The following is a 16,656-nucleotide window of genomic DNA, read 5'->3' as shown; positions in this document are numbered from 1 at the left end:
TAAAATTTTCACATATTTCTCCATGTATTCTCCATATATTTTCACAGTCCAGCCTACTTAAATTAAAAAAATCAACATAACCCAAACTTATTTTTTATTGAAAACTGAAGCATTTTCTCCTATATTAAACAATTAAAATATCTGACTCAGAATGAGATACTTGATTCAAATAACTAAAAGATAGTATCTGACTCAGAATAATATGGATCTTTGAGTTTATGTAGCTGACTTCTCAAAAATGCAAAAGGTTCAAACTATTATAGATACTTGATTGCACTCTCTTTTTTCCAGCAAATCACAAAACACTGGGTAGAAAAGGGACCAAAAGCAACCAGATTCAAAAGCAACCAGAAGACAAACTAATCACAGATTTAAAGTTTCTCTTTTCGGATGCCCACACACATGCAGGTGTTTATGTTATGCCCTAGAGACTATAAACAGCCAATTAAAGCAGTCTGTAACCTGTACTCAAAATGGAAACTCTTAAGAAAAACACACAAACACAATGCGTATCAGACTGAATTTTTATTTTGCTGTTGGTAAAAGCCAAAGATCCTTCACAGCAGCATCAGATGCAGAAGTTACTTGCAGAAATGATACCTCATCTTAATTTGTTTGTATACCCAAGTATGAGAAGTGGGTAGGGACTGCATATTAACACAGTACAGGCACTGCTCAGTAGTAACAGCGAACAAGTTTCTTGGAGTATTTTAATCAACCCTTTCCTTATTATTGAAGGGTTCTCATAGATGATTATTAATTAGTTGACTGTTACTGGTATTTTTTTTTTGTTACTGCAATTTAAAAACATTTTCTCAAATTCCACACCTACTATTTATATGCCTAGATACACCTCTCCATATTTTGTGGTAGTTGACAAACCATAACCAAATGCTACAATTCAGGATGAAAATGCTACTGTATCTAACAGCTCTAGCTGCAGTAAAGTAAATATTTCATTAGAGTAACAAAACACACCTCTTGTTCAGCAATACAAGGGATAAGGTTTGTAAAATGAACATTCCTATCCTGTATCCATACCTTTCTGTTATATATATATATATATATTTATATATGGCTCTAAAACATATCTCTACTAATTAACAATTAAATTAAAACACATCCACAATTGGTCTAAGTAGTGATTTTGGTCTCAATACTTTAAACATTAGTTGCTCCATAAAAATATACAATTCAACAACATGGTTGTATCAGTAACACAAGGCCCTTTGAAAGAGGCCTATGACATAAAACCAACCATGTAATTCAGTGCTCAATGTCATTCAACTGATAAATATTTATACTGCATTTTCAAATTACCAGTATCTCCCAAACTTCTCTTTGCAGGCTTATCATGCTTACAAACATGCAGAATGCAATTACATTTCTCACTTGCCCATAGCAACCCCCTTTTTTTTTTCTTTTTTTTTTTTTTTTTCCAAATAGGCCAACTGACAAAGCACAAGCTTCAAGCTGTCATTTTTGGATTACTAATCTTTTCCTTTCTTTCACATATTGCTTCATGTGAGATAAGACTAGGGATTAGCCATATAGCAAGAACTGCACTTTTCAGTTTATGTTTCTAAAAAACAAATTACTAACAGTCAATTAGGATGTACTCATAGCTGCCATACAAGTGAACTGATACCCAATATACAATGAAGTTAATTCTTCAAAAGGTGAAGCTTAAAAAAACCCAAACCAAACCCAAACCCAAAACCACACAAGTACAGCATCAAACCTGACACATTCCAAAAAGTGGATCTCTGTCCAGAAATTTTCAAACTTCTACTCAAAACTCATGCCACGACCAAGAACACATGAGATTGGACAGTAATTGTTTACAGATGGAGATGCCCTTATTTAGCAATAGCAATGTAGTGCTTCTGTAGGACAAACAAGAATCCCCAAGTCAGAAGCAGACAGTAATAAAACCCCAGACAAGTTCATGTCACAGTAACCTGGCATATAAAACTCAAAATGTTTTACTCTTAATAACAGTAACAATCAGTAATTTAGGTACTAACAATTCCAGAAACAGTACATTCAATATGTAAATAAGACTACAATAAAAGACGCTAGAAAGACAAGAATGGTATGACAATTAAGATGAATAATTCTTTTACACAGCAGAAAGTCAGGGAAACATCTGGAATTCTTTCGCACTGCACTTATATATCTTCTGTTTCTCAATATAAAAATACATCTAGAGAATCAATCCAGAACTGCATACAGCAATCATGTTTTTTGCCCATAACTGCTTTAAAGTTAGTACAAAATAATGTAAATTACAGGAATGATTGTAAATGTTGCAAATTTGTAAATCTTGGCTATTACAATATCATTATGTAAGAACACCAACTGTAAATTATTTACAGGAGAGGTAATACAATTTCCAGAGTTGTGAATTATAATTTAGCAGAAGTGTAAAAACAATGTACTTACCAAAAACATTACAAAATCTGGTATCATTATCAGCTACACAGTAGATTGTGATTATATTTTGTAGTTGACATACAACATATTCTTCAGAAAAGTGCCAAAATACTGCTACATCTTTTTTCTTTTTCAAAATCAGTTAGCAAAACCCCTGGCATATTCTATGCTAATGTCAAAAGAAAACAGGAAAAAAGGATGCTGATTGTACAACTATGTCTTATTAAATGCCTTTGAAAAATCAGTAAATTCACTTTCTTGCTTAAAAGCCTGACACAAGACTTATTAAAAAAGAACAATAGAAATATCACCATATATGCTTTTCCAGGGCGTTTTAGGCCAGTCTAAACCTATGCATTCCTCCTAAACTGTGAAACACAAGGAGACTGAAAACATTCTGAAACTGGCTGAACTGCTGAGGATTGTTCTCATCAGTGGCAAAATGTCTTGCCATATGCCAGTCACTACCAATGCACCCCAGGGCTCATACTGGGGCCCATACTCTTGCATGTGTTTAGTAACAACCCAGGGGATGGGAAACTCTCAGCAAACCATTCAAGGGGAGCTCAGCAGGCCGGAGAAATGGGCAAAAAAGAGTTTCATGAAATTCAGCGAAGAAAAGTGCAAAGTCCTACACTGGGAAGGAATAACCCCATTCGCCAGTGAAGACTGGGGGACTGACCAGCTGCAAAGCAGTCTTGAAGAGAACAACAGCAAGTCATGTGCCATCGCGTGCCCTTGCAGCAAAGAAGCCCAACAGTCTCCTGGTCTACACTGGAAAAAGCATTGCCAGCAAGCTGAGGGAGGGGGTTCTTCCACTCTGCTCAGTCCTTGTGAGACACAGCTCAAGTGCTGGTCTCGTTTGGGGCTCCCCAGCTCAATACAGAAATGGGCATACAAGAGTAAATCTATTTAAGGGCCACAAAGGTGATTAAGTAATTGCAGTATCTTACAGACAAGGAGACTCTGGGAGAACTGGGATTGTCTCTCTTGCCTGGAGAAGGCTCGAGTGATTTTACCAACCTGTGTAAATGCCTGAAAGGGTGGAGGAAAGAAGAGCCTAACTCTTCCTGGTAAATCTAGTGACTGGGCAAGAGGAAGTGGAAATAACAGAAACTCTACTTAAACACAGGAATGGATCTTCCAAGTGTAAGGGAGAGCAAAGCACTAGAACAGACTGTCCAGAGATCTTCTGGAGTCTCCATCCCTAGAGAAGTTTATTAAGCCAGTTTGTCATACTCCTGAGCAACCTGCTCTAGGCTGGCCCTCCTCTGAGCTGGGCAATGGGGAATGGACTAGACCTAGCCCCTCCAACCTCAATTGTTCCATGATTCTACGAAAAGGAGAGGGTCTTATAACAGGCATTGGATCAACTGAGTCACAAAGAAACTATAAAATGTAAAAGGAATATATATTTTCCCTTTAAGTTATTGCACACTTAATTTTGCTGCCTTCGTTTTGCTGATCTCATTTTTTCAAATCTTGACTCCATTTCTTCAAGAACTTTTGGTGTGTATCGCACAACTAATTTAACCTTTCCTTGAGCTGCCTTCAGCAGTTCTACTGCTTTTTCATGGTGTTCACCTTCAACACTCTGTGAAGTATAAACCATTTAGTATTAGTAAAAATACAAACTGAAAACAGATTTTTTCTTTTTTTGTACAATTCTATACAAACAATTATATTTATGTATTTATTGATACGTACTCTATTTTCAAGACTGCATAAGGACAACGTAACGTAATTTCAGGACTTATGTTTCAACAAACCAAGTGAGGTGGTGATAAAAATGCTAATTAGTATTAGCAAAAGAATAAAAATCTTGCAAAAAACTTGATTAGATTTATGCTGAACAATTAAATTCTATGATAACCTTAGTCAATGAGGAAATTACACTTAAAAATCAAAAATTTCAGGAGAATACTTACTTTAAATTTAATTCTATTTTTCTTCTTTTGCATGCATTTTAAATTTAGCAGTCATCCTCAATTTGCTTAATAAATTGCCACAGACAACTGCAAGACATTTGCCTTCTTGATGTTACCTTGCATGACAACAAGGCAAAACAGTGCACACTGGGTGCTTGCAATGGAGCAACCAACATGTAGTGTGTTGCTTATCTTAATGCTCCACATGTCTCACAGTAAACCCAAGACATTCAAGTTCACTTCCTCTAAACTGATTATCAATAGCCTAGCCCAACTCAGGAAGACCAGAATAAAAATGCTTTCTTAAAACAACTCTCTCAGAATTTCTTAAAATTACATTAGGTTCATCTGATTACAATTTTTAAGCAACGGTTTTCAAAAACCGCATTCCTGGACAGCATATATTTTATCAGCAAAACTTGTTTCTCCCAAACTTATTAAACACAATGATGGGACTACTCCAAGCCTACCTCCCACTGGTGCTACTAGAAGCTAGAAGGCAGGTGATGTACCTGTTGATTGGAGGGTTTCCCCGTTACTATAAAGTTACTTACAGAAAGAAAAACAACAGTTAAAAAAACCCCAAGTTATTTCTCTTCTATCAGACTTAGACAACACATGCATTTGAATGTTTTCATTTTTGTTATTCAACTGGACGTGTAGGCTGTTCAGTTTAAAACTCGTAATAAAAGGTTTGTAAAGTTCTGTTTCATACTATCAAAACACCTAAAATTCTGGAGTACACTCAAAATCTCCCACCTGAAAGAAATAAACTTGTTTTTCAGTCATATTCCTTGTAGTCTTGGTAGCAGCCTTTATTATTATTATTTTTATTATTGAAGTATAAATTACAATCACAAGAAAATGCCTGTCATGTATTATGATGACAGGATTTCCTCTGTAAATATCAGATGACAATAATTTTTCTGAGACTACATTAGCATTCATAACAGCAATTTAAGTAATCACTGTATTCCTACCACGGTTATATATCTTTACACATGTGCATGCACATACAGAGCCATTGTTAGCTGCACCAACTTCCTCATGATCAAGTTCAGTTTTGGGTGAAGTGGTGATTTTGTTGTCTTTAAAAGAGTCTGTGGGTGAGGGAAGGACTCATCTGAAGACAATTTTGCACCAGTCCCTCAATGTTTCATAATAACAGAAGGCTAAGGCAAGGACAGTTGCATCACTACAGCTATGATTTCTCTCATGTCTCTTGAAAAGGACAGCTGGACTTCCAAGTAACAGCCAGGAGCCAAGTATGTCAGAGATTTGTGCTAGCCAGGAGTTCCTAGAGTACAGATACCCAGTATCTATACCCAGTCACTATTCCTTTCAAGAGCCAAAAATCCCCAGAATCTAGTTTGACCCTCAGTCTTAAAACAAAATTTGGTTTACAGATGTAATGATGAGAATATTAATTTTAAGCCTGCATAAGGCCTCTCTGTAAATATAAGCAAGTGTTTGGGAGATATTTACATGCATTTGACTGAAAGCTGGCTCAAGTCAAAACCTTTTCTTTCTAGCCTCCCTTTGTCTTTTTGTATTGTTAATTCTTCAGAAGAGGATACTTACTAAAAAAAAAATTCCCATCAGCACTTCAGACATGTATTTCTTAAAATACAGTAAAAAGCCTGCTTCTGAAGCTCAGTATAGTTAAGTGAAGGAAAAAAACAAACATACAAGGTAACATCACCTTGTAGTTTCATCTCATTACAGTTTTCATCATGCAGTAGCATTTTTACTGGGAAAAATGAGCATCTGGTCAGCCAAAAGCAACACAGCATAATTTACTACCTACCTCAGAAGGTGCAGAAAACTCTATTAGTAAAAATCTGTATCATGAAATTTCGATGAAAAAGGAAGGTAGTTTGTATTTTACAAAACTCTTTGACTACATTTATATAACCTCTCGGAATCTGAAATACTGATATAGCTAGTACAGTTCCTTTTTGAGACAGATTAACAAAGCATAATCCTAAAAGTCTCAATGCACACAACTGTACAGAAACCTAAGCAATTTTGTCTTGTGAGGACAAAAAGCAAGTATTTTGCCAAGATTAGAAGACACAACCAGCTTGCACCATGTGTGTTCCCTGTGCCCCCTCAAGTGGAAACAAGCTGTTACTGCTCCATAAAGAAAAGAGAAAACCAGTTCCTACCACTCCGTTTACAGAAAGCAGCTGGTCTCCACGTTTCAGGCCTCCATGTCTGTCAGCTATACCTCCAGGGATAATTCGAGAGATATAAATTGGAGAATTTTGTTCTTTGCCTCCCATAATGTTGAAGCCAAGACCTTCTTCAGTTTTGGGTAGTTCAACCACTCTGGGATGAGAATGACCTTCACTAGCAGCAAAAGCAGCCACCGTGGCCTATGAGAAACAAGATTTTCTCATTTATAAGAAATTAAATACAGTCCCTTTAGCTAGACACAGTGAGCACACTGAAAATGTATTTTATCTCAAAGTACTTAAGTGTTAAGAGAAATGAGAGAATTAATTCCCTACATACCAACACTAGCATGAAAAGTTTAGAACTCCAACAATATTAAAATGAAAGAAATTTAAAAACAAGTCTTGTTATACCTTTTAATAACCTGTTAAGCTTATCCATTTTATCAGACATCTAGATAATATCCTTCTGAATTTTATATAATCTTCTGCTTCTGAAGTAATAAACAACCGTATTTTTTGCAAGTTATTTGTCTGGCTTTTACCTTTGCTGTTGCATTAGCTCTAACTTCTGGGCTACTGCTGATATCCACAGTTTCATACACATGTTCGTACACCTTTAGAAACAAAAGAGTTTCAGTATGAGTAAAGCAGACATTTTTCTGCTCAGGTAATGTAACAAAACATCAGGTGCAACTCAAAACAGTGTGAATTAAATGTACAGACCTGTAATGTTACTCCCTGATTCACAAGGACAGGCAACCTAACATTCTATGAAGAAACAAATCTCTATGCATCTTTATTACTCAGTCTCAACTTAAATGTTCCTCTCCTTCTGCAGTATTCAGACTTCACCAGGACTTTGGAAATGCTTAGGGCCAGGCTTGCACACCTGACTGGAGGCATGTGACTGTTTTCTCTTGCTTCATTTAAGCTGGAACTCTTCAATATGGATGCAAGCAAAAAACACTTAAGGGCAGCTCTTCAAGGCTTTGCTGACAAGTCATCCCCCCCCACAAACTCCCAAATTTTCCTTCAATTTTAGCAACTAATTAAATCTCTTAAGAAAAAATAGGACCGAATACACAGAGACAATAAGAATACTAATGCTGAGGTGCTTGCACTGAAGGCTAACGCGCACCTCTTCTCATTTCCCTGCCAACCATTTGTACTTGCCAAGCAATAAGTAGCGTCCTCAACAGGATGATAACTTAAAGATGACACCTGTGTCTACAAACAGATGTTTTAAAAATCATTCCAGCTGTTATCATCAGTATTAACATAAGCAACAGCAAGGCACATCCAATCACCTAAAAGTCTCCAAAAGAATACCTGGAATGAAGATGAGGTGGCACAAGACCCCATCTAAAAACGGAGTGGATTTGGCTTAAAAATAAAATAAGCAATTGGTACGTTGTCTATTCTTACACACCAACTGGATAACATCCTGTTAGCTGCCAGTAAGGACAGACTCTCAAAATAACCCTGAAGAAGTGATTCGATACTAAGCCATTATTTTATACACCTATGGTGCCCCAAATTATTTTATTTTGAGATTACTTTAAAATAAGGCTTGTTCTATTAAGCTCTGTAAATTAAATACGGCTTTATGAAGCTCAAAATCAGATCACTACACTGGGCACAAAAAGGATAAAGAAAATCATACTTGTATTTAACTGAAGGTAACTGCTTACATCAAGCTAACTTACCTCTCTTACAGCATTACAGAATTCACTTTGAAGGACTCTTTGCAAAGCCTGTAGCTTTTGTGGTGGCACTTCTCCACTTCTCTGTAATTTTTCCAGCAATTCAATTGCTCTGCAGATGTCTATGAAAAAAATACAGCACCAGTAATGAGGAATGCCTGGGGAATCTCAAGGTATCTTTGGGGGTTGAGGGTTTTTTAAATTAAGTTAAATGGAGCAGTCTGTGTGTATGCACTTGCATAGACTTTAAAACTATGCTTTAAGTTTAGTTTCCCATCAAACTATGTATTTACAAAAAGCTACAATAAAACACTGTACTTTCAGCCTGTTATAAATCAACCATAGCGACAACCCTGTAACATATCTGGAGCTATCACGGACATATGCATATTGCAAAGACAATCCAATTTTTCCTCAAAGGACTGAAATATTAGTATTTCTATTAAAGTATTGGTAGTGTATGCTTTGTAGTACTCTATGGATGGCATTTTGTTAACTCCAGCTATAATATTATTAAATATGCTAACATTCCTTTTATATTCAAAAATTAGTTTAGTAAGGTATACTGAATAGTTCTCAGCCCTCTTCTATGGGAAGTATCTGGCCAATTTCTTTTTCCTCCTCAAGTGCTTATAAAACCAACAGAACTCCTTTTGATATTCTCAGCTGAGAGACAATATCTCCATCGTCCAGAATCCTGAACCCCAAACAGCTTTCAGTTCCTTGAAATTTGTTCCTGAGAGTTCACATTGTCCATTTTCTCATAAATGCTGCTTTATGAAACTCAGCCCCATGAAGGACTTGATTCCAGACCAGTATGACTCAAGATAGGCATCAAATGCAATGTGACATTCTCTTGGCAGCACCATAAGAGTGGAATACATTCACATCCCTCACTTGTATTTATAAACTGTTACATTAGTGATTATTCCAAAACATAGAAGTTCTCGAACAGAACCAGAACGTCTCTTAGAAAAGCACGTAGAAAGGACTGCTTTCATTATCACAAAGACAAAGAAGCAGTGATTAATCTACTATATAAATAATGCCCAAATCTTTATAGAACAGGACGAAGTCTGGGACACTGCTATGTCCCAAATGCATTACTTCCTTTTTTCAGTAATTAACCTCTAGGTACTAATTTTTCATGTGCATGCACATCTACTCAGTGGTATCACATCAGCACAGATCATGTGCAATAGCCATGAACTTCTAAAATACTGAGTGTAAAAAAGAGAGCACTTATATAACAGGATGAAAAGGTAGTGGGGTGCACATTCTGAAGTTAGGGTGAAGTGCACGGGCAAGACACAGCCCATGGCAACGTTATGTCCCCTCCCATGAATTATCAGACACATCTTATAAACTACTAGATCAAGAGCAGGTTGTGCAGTTATTAAAAAAGGTGTACCTTAACCATGCAGACTGGTCATTCATGGACTGGAAACAAATCCTTTGTGGAAAAACACTCAAGCACTACAGCCATAAGACTCAGATTATTTCTGATGATAGTTAACATTTCCATGTGCCATGAGAGCTTGTTGTTTTCTGACAAGTATTTCCAAACTTTACAAGCATCAGTTATCAAATGCAAAGCAATATCAAAACCTAAATTATCTACTAATAATCCCATGTTTTACAGAGAACACATTTTACACAGGCATGCGTATTTGCTACTTGTATAATTGCAAAATGAAAAAAACACACACTTTTAGAGCTTATTTCCTAATACATATTTTATATTTCATTTGAAATCCAAAATAGTTGGTGAAATTAAAGACATTCTAGATGACGCAAAATCACCAACGTTCTCAGTAACCTGTGTTCAGCAACAGCAGTATTGATTCATGTAGTACTTAATTCATGAGGCAGCCCACTGATCAACTTGAAGTAGTATGATCAAGTGGCAATCACAGCATATCCAATCTGACAACAATCCACATACTAATGAGAAATGTCTAGCAATGAGAAATGTCTAGCAAATCTATAAATTACACCACCACTATCATTTAAATACTTGTAGACGTTTTCAGACAAATGATTATTATATGCACATACAGACTACAGTTCTACATAGCCATTCTTCAGCCTGTGGTCTATGAACCACATTAAGATGTAAGGTGTACAAGCTTGTTATCAGTTTGATCAGGATTCTGCAAGAAATTTTAAATGGTGACAGCAATGTACTGATACAAGGAACAGCTGTAGAAATGAAGACACCAGAATTCCATGTGATAATTTTTCTTTTTTTCACCTTCATGTTTTGTTACTAAATTAGATATGCTTCCTACCTGTATCTCTTAACAGACAAAACATTTAATGACAGAGCACTTTTTACCCTAAGGTAAAATTGGTTTGTTTGGGAAACAGCTGTGTCTTTCATTAACTAGAGGCTAAGAACACAGAATCAGCTTTTCAAAAAGTGATTAGGATACACTGAGCTGCATTCATTTTAGATGAAACCAAAGCAGGATACACTTTAATAAAAAAAGGGTTTTCAGATCAAAGGACCAAACTATTGCTATAAAGTAAAAACCCAAAGCAGTCAGACACAGCATGAAACTTAGAGCCTCAGTACCCAATAAGTCTTTTATCACACCACACTTCTTACTCAGGTAGACAGAAAAAACAGATCCCAGCAGCAGGACACTTTGTTCCCACCACTTGTTTCGTTGTATGTTATTGAGAGGATCCCATTATACCAGTGTGGAAGTGCAACTGAGCACAACCTTCAACTGAACTGCATTGCACACCACAAGTCAAAAGCTGAACATTCAATCTATCCCAGCAATATTGCTTTAGGAAAAAGAGCTTTGCTAGGAATATGGGGCAAAACACACCTTCTTTCATTTTTCAAGAAAAGCTTGACTACTGTGTCAAATTACGCAAATTACTGATGTAATTTGCTTCCTCCTGAATTACTAATTGGAATATGATTAGCTGAAAGCTGTCTTCCTCACAATATAAACACTATATAGCTTAGCAAACTGTTCAGCACCAGAGACCAAAATAAAAGTGTTCCAATTATGGATTTCAACAAGGATTGATGTAGATGTAACTCCAGAGGCGGACAATCAAAAAAGCCCAAACCATAAAACTAACTGTAAAAATGAATCCACACATAATGGAAAAAATACTTTTCTTTTCATCTTTTCTTCCCTTTTATACCAAAAAATTGCCTGTTCTTCACACACAATTTTTTGTAATCATGGATACTAGATTGAAATCCTGAAAAAAACCCATTTAAACTAAAAGAATGTCGGGGGGAAAAGCCAGCAAGATGCTATCACTCCAAGCATGTGAGACTGAAACACAGAAAGGGAAAAAACACAGCATCCTCATAGATACTCCTGATTAACCACCTCCACTGCTTATGTTCAAGTATTCTAGATTCCTAAGTTGTATGTAGAGTTAGCACATGTCACCACTAAACTGTAAGAATAACTGAAATGCTAACTGTTGTTTCATTCCTGCCCTCTAGTGAATTTGGGTGGCGGTGTTAGCAATGCAGCTTGGAGGAGAAAAGACACAAGAATTTCCAATTGCCCTGGTGGTAACCTGATTTGAAATCAGCTCATTTTCTAAAGTATTCTCTCTTCTCTTATGCTATATGCCAACAACATTAGTGACATTCACTTTCAGGCTAATTATGACTCATCATCAGGTTTTGTGCAGTCAGTCCCACACAATTAACAGTTACTAATTTCTGTACATAAAGCTCTTGCAGATCCATTACAAAACGGTGCTCTTTTTTTTTTCCCTCTCTCTTCTTAAAAAGACCAATATGCCTAAAAGACCAAATAGCTCCTTTGTTTCATTGATCCCTAAGTAACTCTGCAGATTTGTTTGTTTTCATGGACAGGGCACAGTGGCAGGGTAATGAGGTGAAGGGTAGGATCTGAGTCTTAAGTCTGCAGACCTTCCAAACAGCAACTAATCCACTGCTGAAGCAGCTACCCCAATTAACAAGCTTTGGAATAGAGAGTAGATGAGCTGCCGACTGTGAAGCAAAGACCTTACATAACTCACTACTTACAGGCCAACTCTCACGTTACAAGTGGTTCCCTTGTGGAATGGCAAGCGGGGCTAGCAAGAAAAGAATACCTGAGTTCTTCAGTAGGTAATGCGGCAGTAGCAGAAAAATAGAGTGGGTATGTACAGGGTATATACACCTACAAAAATACACCTAGCACTCTGAGCAAAAGTGGTGATCCTCGTGGGAATGGTAGCGGGAAAAGTCAGATCATTCAACCACCTATACTTCACCTACTTGTTCTTCTTTCCAGAAACATGATTTCTAACTATCAGGAGTAATTTCCCATGTAAACTTGATTTTCCAATCCCTACTGTCCTAAATACGCACCAATAAACCAATCATCTATATTGTTATATAAGCATCTGTGGACCTTACACAGTACCAGATAATCACATTGAAGAGAATTTATAAGTGTTTTTTAAAAAACTGTGCATAAATGTCACAAACTTACTATACAAAAATACCCAATTAGGTTTTATATTTCATCTGTTTTGCTCTTCATTTAAGTTACACACTGCATATATTAACAATACAAATTAAGACTACGTACTGAAAAAACGGGGTGAAAACATAAACACGAGAGGGTAATAGAGGACAATCATGAACAAGTGTAGAGGGACCCTTTCCTGTGCCAGATGGCGTCTATAAAAGAAGTAAATTATTATTCTTAACACACAACTAACGGACTGAACGTAGAATTCTAAGAATTCTGCTGTGTCCAAGATGAAGCCTTCCCATGAGTGAAACAGAAACCAAGAGATGGCAGGCTGAGTAAGAGCCGGCTGAAGCGTTAATAGCAGCGAAAGCAGAGCAGACGCGGCCACAGAAGCCTTAGGCGAGCGCACCCGTGGAAACTCCGCCGCAAACCGAAACGCGAGAAAAAAAACCTCCGCGAGCCGCACAAAGCAAAGCCGAAGAGGTCAATCCCACCGACACGCTTGAGAGAGCCAGAAGCGACGGAAATCAGATCAGCCGTTCAAAATAAGCTGCGGCTGCGCCCGAAGGAGAGGAGTGGCTCAGCACGGCTACTGCTGACGCTGCCACGGCCCCGCGGCCCCGGGCCGGAACGGGGGTGGCCGGCCGGGGGCTCGGGTCAGGCCACGGCTGTGTGACGGGGCCCGCGCCGGGCCAGGGGCTCCACCACCGCCACCACCCGCCCGCAGCACAGAGCGGCAGCAGCGCCCGGCCGGGCCGCGGCCGCGCTCACCTCGCTCCAAGCGCACCGGCTCCCCCAGCGCCGCCATCTTGTCCTGCCCAGCCCGGCGGAAGTGACGTGCGCTGCCGGAAGGGCGCGGGGCCGGGCGGGGGCGGCGCCCCTCTCCCGCTGCCGCGGGCGACCCCGTACCTCGTGAACGGCGGGCGAGTCCTGTGCCCAGCCCCGGTGTCTACAGCAGGACTGACAGTGCAGCGAGTCCTTGCGGAGGCCGGCAGCTGCCTGACTACCCACCAGTGTTATTCCTCTGGACTGTGTGATGCCCATATCCTGATGGGAATTTCAGTAGAAAATGTCCTCTCCGGATTTTTCCCCATCCTTTGGCGTGACTGAGGACTATTTACGCGCTAAAGATAGCACACTGCGAGGGCAGATCTTTCTGTGCACTCGGAGATGGTATCTGGATGATGGGATATAGATGGCATCTGGAGATAGGGTATATGCGTATGTTAAATATGTAAATGATGTTAAATACACGTACATAAACACACTTGTATAGAGAGAAATGCTGTTTACCTTGACTTCAGCGAGGTTTTTGACACTGCGGAAAACCCAGTGGAGACAGAAGAGTCTTGCAACTTAATTCAAATAAAGGAGGAGAGACCCCTGTGGGCCTGGGGTCCGCTTGGTCTCGCTCAATTTACTCGACTGAAGTCACAGGACTCCTCTGTTTCCTTTGTGGACACTGACTTCTCACAGCGTGATTTTCCGCACAGCATTCTCTGCCACGACACCCTCGTCGGTAAGCTCAGGAAATAGGGGTTAGAGGAACGTACAGTGAGGCACATCAAGACCTGGCTGAGGGGCAGAGCTCAGAGGGTCACAGTCAGTGGAGCAGAATCCAGACGGAGACCTTTGCCCAGGGATGTTCCCCAGGGATCGGTTCTGGGTCCAGTCAGCCTGTTTATCAACACCTGGATGAAGGGGTAGAATGCCTGAAGGCTGTGCTCCCACCCAGGGGGACCTCCATAGGCTGGAGAGTTGGGCAGAGAGGAGCCTAATGGAGCAAGTGTGGGGGTCTGGAGCGTCTGTCATGAGGAAAGACTGTGGGAGCTGCACCTCTTCAGTCTGAGAGGTGAGCTCCTCAATGCACATAAATGTGCAGGTGTGAAGAGAGGGGTGCCAGAATTTTCAGTGGTACCCAGTGACCAGACAGGGAGCAATGGCTAAAACACAATAAACTAAACCACAAAAAGCTCCACCTCAACATGAGGAAGTGCTTCTTTATGTTAAGGGTGGCAGAGCACTGCAACAGGCTGCCCAGGGAAGTCGTGGAGTCTCCCTCTGGAGACATTCAAAAGCCACTTCACAAGTTCTTATGTAATCTATTCTAGGCGATACTGTTTTGGTACAGGGCTTGGACTGGATGATCCCCAGCTGTCCCTCCCAACCTTGACTATTCTGTTATTCTGTGGTTATTATACTTGTATTATATATTAAAGTATTGTATTATGCAATAAATATAATAATATATTAAATAATATAAAATTATCTGATAATATATGGTGAACGGTGTATATATTATGTATAATACACACATTTTTATATCTCTGTATCTATAGATATAAATATTGTTCTGCCTGTGTGAAATGTGAGATGTGTTTTATATTTCTTGTTTGGCACCAGTTTAATTTCTTTGTATGATGTAATGTATTCAAATGTATTGAATTTACCATCTGTATTAAATCACTGCAAGTACAAGCATGACATACTTACTGTGTGAGTTTCTTGTGGAAAAGAGATTGACTACTTCAGAACATGTATTTATATGCTCTTAATTTATTCTGAGGGTATAAATTCCCATTTGGCTTTGATTTAGTCTGCATTTTGTATTTTTTTTGCTTTGAAAGAGAACAGTTCTCAACAGGTCTCAAAGTATCTGCCAATGTGGCAGTGATGTACTCAGTTCTTTCTGTGATTTGTTTTAATGTCATTTCAACTCAGTTTGAGGGCTGCTGCATGTGCATTTCAATGAAAAGGTCATACAAGTGGAATTTTGCAAGTGAAGAAAATTAAATTCTCATAGACTAGTTTCTGATGAGAAGAAGTGTTTTAGCAGCCAGAATTTTAGAATGCTTCTGGAATAAAATCCAAATGTTTCTATCAGTGATGCAGGAGCTACCATTCTGTTAGAAGTGACTGAAATTTTAAATAACCTGCGCAGACTTTGGGCAGATTAGCCTTTGGAGAAAAATGAGTGTTCAGCAATATTGCTTAAATCCTAAGACTTTTCCAAAGGACATGTATAAGAGTGCATGTTTAAACATATCTTTAAGGTACCGTTAATCTGACTTCAGTTAGGAGTAAAGATTCAGGAGTTAAAGCAGCTACTCTAAATTTCCTGTAGACCCAGTGAACTGGACAATGACATTACAAGAATAAGAAAATCTGAAAAGCAAATTCTAGGGAATGCTACCACTCTCCAGCTTAAACCATATTACATGATTTATACCTACAGAAAAAAACCCAGCAAAACAAAAAATAAAAAAACAAAAAACAAAACCAAAACCAAAACAAAACCAAAACCAAAACAAAAACAAAACAAACAAACAAAAACCCCCAAACCACCCAAAAAACAAAACAAACCCCAAAAATCACAACAAACAAACAAACAAAACCCCAACCAGAACAAAGTTTGAGTTTCTAGGTTGTGATCTGTGAAGGATATTGATAACGTAATAGTTAGTGGGAGACAGGCTTCAAGTTCCAGTTGAAGAAGTGGAATGCCAGTGTAGGTCCAGGTGGTAATTTTTAGGTAATTAATTTGTGTTTTATAGAAATATGTGGTATAAAATCATTTTGAATCCAACAAATAAAAAAAGTGATTGTGAAACTGCAGCCTCTGCTGGGAACAGGAGAAGCAGTGCACTTGCAATAGAAAGAAGGGTGTCTCCACCAGGAGATGGATCTCCTCCGAAGATGGGATTGCCAATGACCTAGTGACCAACACCTGATGGAAATCTTGTCTACATCGGCCTGGGTGTGCATCTCAGTGCAGAGTTCCTGTAAATGAAATCAGGTGTCCAGCCCTGCCCGGAAAGCTGTTCATCGGACCGGGAGACGGGAAGAAAAGAAATGTGCATATGGAACAGTGACCGAGTGGACAAAAGGATGAGGCAACCTTCTTTCTGGGTGAAAAACTTCATAAAAACCAGCCCTG

The 16,656-nt window shown here is 38.7% G+C and overlaps 1 protein-coding gene across 2 annotated transcripts; it reads right to left on the bottom strand.

The window, feature by feature from the left end:
• Positions 1-512: 512 nt before the first annotated feature.
• LIN7C (lin-7 homolog C, crumbs cell polarity complex component) lies at positions 513-13,551 on the bottom strand. 2 transcript variants are annotated; one of them, XM_066320524.1, is made up of 5 exons: positions 13,491-13,551; positions 8,251-8,369; positions 7,087-7,158; positions 6,533-6,742; positions 513-4,030 (listed from the first exon to the last, which is right to left on the bottom strand). In XM_066320524.1, exons 1-5 carry the CDS (start codon positions 13,525-13,527, stop codon positions 3,875-3,877), a joined length of 594 nt encoding a protein of 197 aa, XP_066176621.1. In that variant the 5' UTR covers positions 13,528-13,551; the 3' UTR covers positions 513-3,874. The 2 variants fall into 2 exon arrangements, with proteins under 2 accessions (XP_066176621.1, XP_066176622.1); XM_066320525.1 differs by lacking the exon at positions 7,087-7,158.
• Positions 13,552-16,656: the final 3,105 nt, after the last annotated feature.

Source organism: Sylvia atricapilla, chromosome 6 (genome assembly GCF_009819655.1).
Source record: "Sylvia atricapilla isolate bSylAtr1 chromosome 6, bSylAtr1.pri, whole genome shotgun sequence".
Taxonomy (NCBI): domain Eukaryota; kingdom Metazoa; phylum Chordata; class Aves; order Passeriformes; family Sylviidae; genus Sylvia; species Sylvia atricapilla.
The sequence above is the reverse complement of the archived record's forward strand: the minus strand, read 5'-3'. Positions and strand labels throughout refer to the sequence as shown.

Excerpts from the sequence above, each read along its gene's own strand:
- LIN7C (XM_066320524.1), bottom strand. The coding sequence starts at position 13,527 with ATGGCGGCGCTGGGGGAGCCGGTGCGCTTGGAGCGAG. Across the intron at positions 8,370-13,490 it reads GCCGGTGCGCTTGGAGCGAG|ACATCTGCAGAGCAATTGAA; the intron begins GTGAGCGCGGCC and ends TTTTTTTCATAG. Across the intron at positions 7,159-8,250 it reads TCTGTAATGCTGTAAGAGAG|GTGTACGAACATGTGTATGA; the intron begins GTAAGTTAGCTT and ends TTGTTTCTAAAG.